Raw genomic sequence first — 2,848 nt, 5'->3', positions numbered from 1 at the left:
GCTCCCGCCGCGCCCGCAGCCGGGCTCGCCGATAAATAAATCATCGCCACAGCTTCCCCGCACCTCGCCTCCCGCGCCCGCAGCTCCTCGCCGCCTTTATTTTTATCCAGCCCGGTGAAAGTGCTCGCCTGCCTCTGATTTTTTTTGTTTTAATTTTTTTTTTTGTCGATTATAATTTTTTTCAATTTCATTTCGTTTTCCCCGGCGGGTGGCGGCCGCATCCCCGCGCAGCGCCTGTAACGTCTCCGCTCTGCCCCTCTCTCCGCCCGCAGGCATGGAGGACGCCGGGGTCCAGAGGGGAATATGGGACGGGGACGCCAAGACGGTCCAGCAGTGCTTGACTGACATTTTCACCAGCGTTTACACCACCTGCGACATTCCGGAAAATGCCATTTTCGGCCCCTGCGTCCTGAGCCACACGTCGCTGTACGACAGCATCGCCTTCATCGCCCTCAAGTCCACCGACAAGCGCACCGTCCCCTACATATTCCGGGTAAGAAACCGCCGCTCGTCCGCCGGGCAAAGCCGCCGGCCCCGACGGCCGGCGCCCGGGCGCAGCCCCGCCGGGCCACCCGCTGCTCGCCGCGGCCCCGCCGAGCCGCCGGGATGCCAGGGCCGAGCCGCTCCTGGCCGCCGGCCCGGCCCCCTCCCGTCCGTCGGTCCGCCGGTCGGTCCGTCGGTCCGCCGGTCGGTCCGTCGGCCCGTGCGCGCGCATTGAAGCGGGGTTTGCAGGTGGACACGTCGGCGGCCAACGGCTCGTCGGAGGGGCTGATGTGGCTGCGGCTGGTGCAGTCGGCGCGGGAGCGGGAGGAGCAGAACCTGGAGGCCTACATCAAGAGCGGGCAGCTCTTCTACCGCTCCCTGCGCCGCATCGCCAAGGACGAGGAGCTGCTGGTGTGGTACGGCAAGGAGCTCACGGAGCTGCTGCTGCTCAGCCCCGCCCGGGCCCCCGCCCGCAGCAACGGTGGGTGCCCCGCGCCCCCTTCCCACGGCCGCGGGTGACCGCGGGCCGCCGCGGCGGGAGGGGGGGGGGGACGGGATGGGACGGGGACTGGGCGGGGGCGCCCGCCCGGGGCGACGGGGGGAGGCGGCCGGCGTCGGGACCCCCCGCTCCCCCCCCCTCCTCCCCCGGGGGCGCCGCGTCGCCGGCCCCCGCTGACCGCGCCCCCGTCTCCCCGGGCCCCGTCCCGCCCGCCGGGGTGCCCGGCCGCAGGCTCGCCGCCCTTCGCCTGCCCCGAGTGCAGCCAGCGCTTCCAGTTCGAGCTGCCCTTCGCCGCCCACCTGCGGTTCCGCTGCCCCAAGAGGCTGCACGGCCCCGACACCGGCCCCGCCGCCGAGGCCCCCGGCGGCAAGGAGGGCGCCGGCAAGGAGCAGGAGGCCGGCAAGTTCTGCAAGCCCGGCGGGCCGCTCCACCACCCCTTCCCCGGCGCCGACGGCGGCAGCGCCGCCGCCAGCACCAAGCCCTCCACGGACTTCCACAACCTGGCGCGGGAGCTGGAGAACTCCCGCGGCGGCCACGGCGGCTCCCCGGGGCGGCCGGCGCCCCCCGAGGGCGGCCCCGAGGCGGCGGCCGGCAAAGGCAAGCGGCGGTACCCCGAGGAGGAGGAGCGGGGCCCCGGGGCGGCGGCGCGGGGCCGCTTCCCGGCGGAGCGGCCGGGGCTGCCCTCGGCGCCCAAGGAGGAGCCGGTCTGCGCCCCGCAGCAGCAGTACCGGGCGGCCGGCTCCTACTGCGGCTTGGAGGAGGGCGGCCGCCTCTTCGCGCCGCCCAGCCCGGAGACGGGGGAGGCCAAGCGCAGCGCCTTCGTGGAGGTGAAGAAGGCGGCCCGCGGCCCCGAGCCCGACGGCGGCGGCGGCCCCGAGGAGGGCCAGGAGCGCGCCTCCCCCGCCGCCCCGGGGGCGGGCGGCGGCGAGCCGGGGCTGTGCCCCCGCGGCGGGCCCGGGGGCCCGCTGGCCGCCCGCCTGGAGGGGGGCAGCCCGGCGCGGGGCAGCGCCTTCACCACCGTCCCGCAGCTGGGGGGCGGCCCCGGCGGCGCCGGCGGCGGGGCGGAGGAGCGGAAGAGCGCCTTCTCCCAGCCCGCCCGCTCCTTCCCCCACGTCCCGCCGCTGGTGCTGGGCCAGAAGCTGGGCGGGCTGGGCGAGCCCTGCCCCGACGGCGCCGCCGCCCCCGCCCGCCTCTACGCCGCCGAGGCGCTGGCCGTCAAGCTGCCGGGCGGCGGGGAGGCGGCGGGCGGCGGCGGGGGCGGCGGCGGCGGCGGCGGCGGCGGGGGGCTGCCCAAGCAGAGCCCCTTCCTCTACGCCACCGCCTTCTGGCCCAAGAGCTCGGCGGCCGCGGCGGTGGCGGCGGCGGCGGCGGGGCCGCTGCAGCTGCAGCTGCCGTCGGCGCTGACGCTGCTGCCGCCCTCCTTCACCTCGCTGTGCCTGCCGGCCCAGAACTGGTGCGCCAAGTGCAACGCCTCCTTCCGCATGACCTCGGACCTGGTCTACCACATGCGCTCCCACCACAAGAAGGAGTACGCGCTGGAGCCCCTCGTCAAGCGGCGCCGCGAGGAGAAGCTCAAGTGCCCCATCTGCAACGAGTCCTTCCGCGAGCGCCACCACCTCTCCCGCCACATGACCTCCCACAACTAGCGGGGACCCCCCCCCCGCGGCCCCGGCCCCCCGGCCCCCCGCCCGGCGCCCCGCCGAGGGCAGCGGCCCCCCGCCGCCTCCTTTCCTTTCCTTTCGATGCACGCGTTTTCACTTTGCGGGGAGGGGCGGGGAGGGCAGCAGAGGAGAAGAGGAGAAGAAGAAAAAAGAAGGAAGAAGAAGAAAAAAAGAAAAAAGCACCGGGAAAAGAAAAAAAGAAGAA

The 2,848-nt window shown here is 74.6% G+C and overlaps 1 protein-coding gene across 1 annotated transcript; it reads left to right on the top strand.

Annotated features, from left to right (window-relative positions):
- Positions 1-272: 272 nt before the first annotated feature.
- On the top strand, positions 273-2,628 carry PRDM8 (PR/SET domain 8; the record flags this gene model as incomplete). The annotated part of the gene is made up of 3 exons (XM_082315590.1): positions 273-493; positions 733-964; positions 1,214-2,628. The coding sequence occupies exons 1-3, from the start codon at positions 275-277 to the stop codon at positions 2,626-2,628; spliced, it is 1,866 nt and encodes a 621-aa protein (XP_082171716.1). The 5' UTR covers positions 273-274.
- Positions 2,629-2,848: the final 220 nt, after the last annotated feature.

The sequence above is a fragment of the Platalea leucorodia genome (genome assembly GCF_965183815.1).
Source record: "Platalea leucorodia genome assembly, chromosome: 6".
Taxonomy (NCBI): domain Eukaryota; kingdom Metazoa; phylum Chordata; class Aves; order Pelecaniformes; family Threskiornithidae; genus Platalea; species Platalea leucorodia.
Note: the sequence above shows the minus strand (reverse complement) of the source record. Positions and strands in the feature narration are given on the sequence as shown.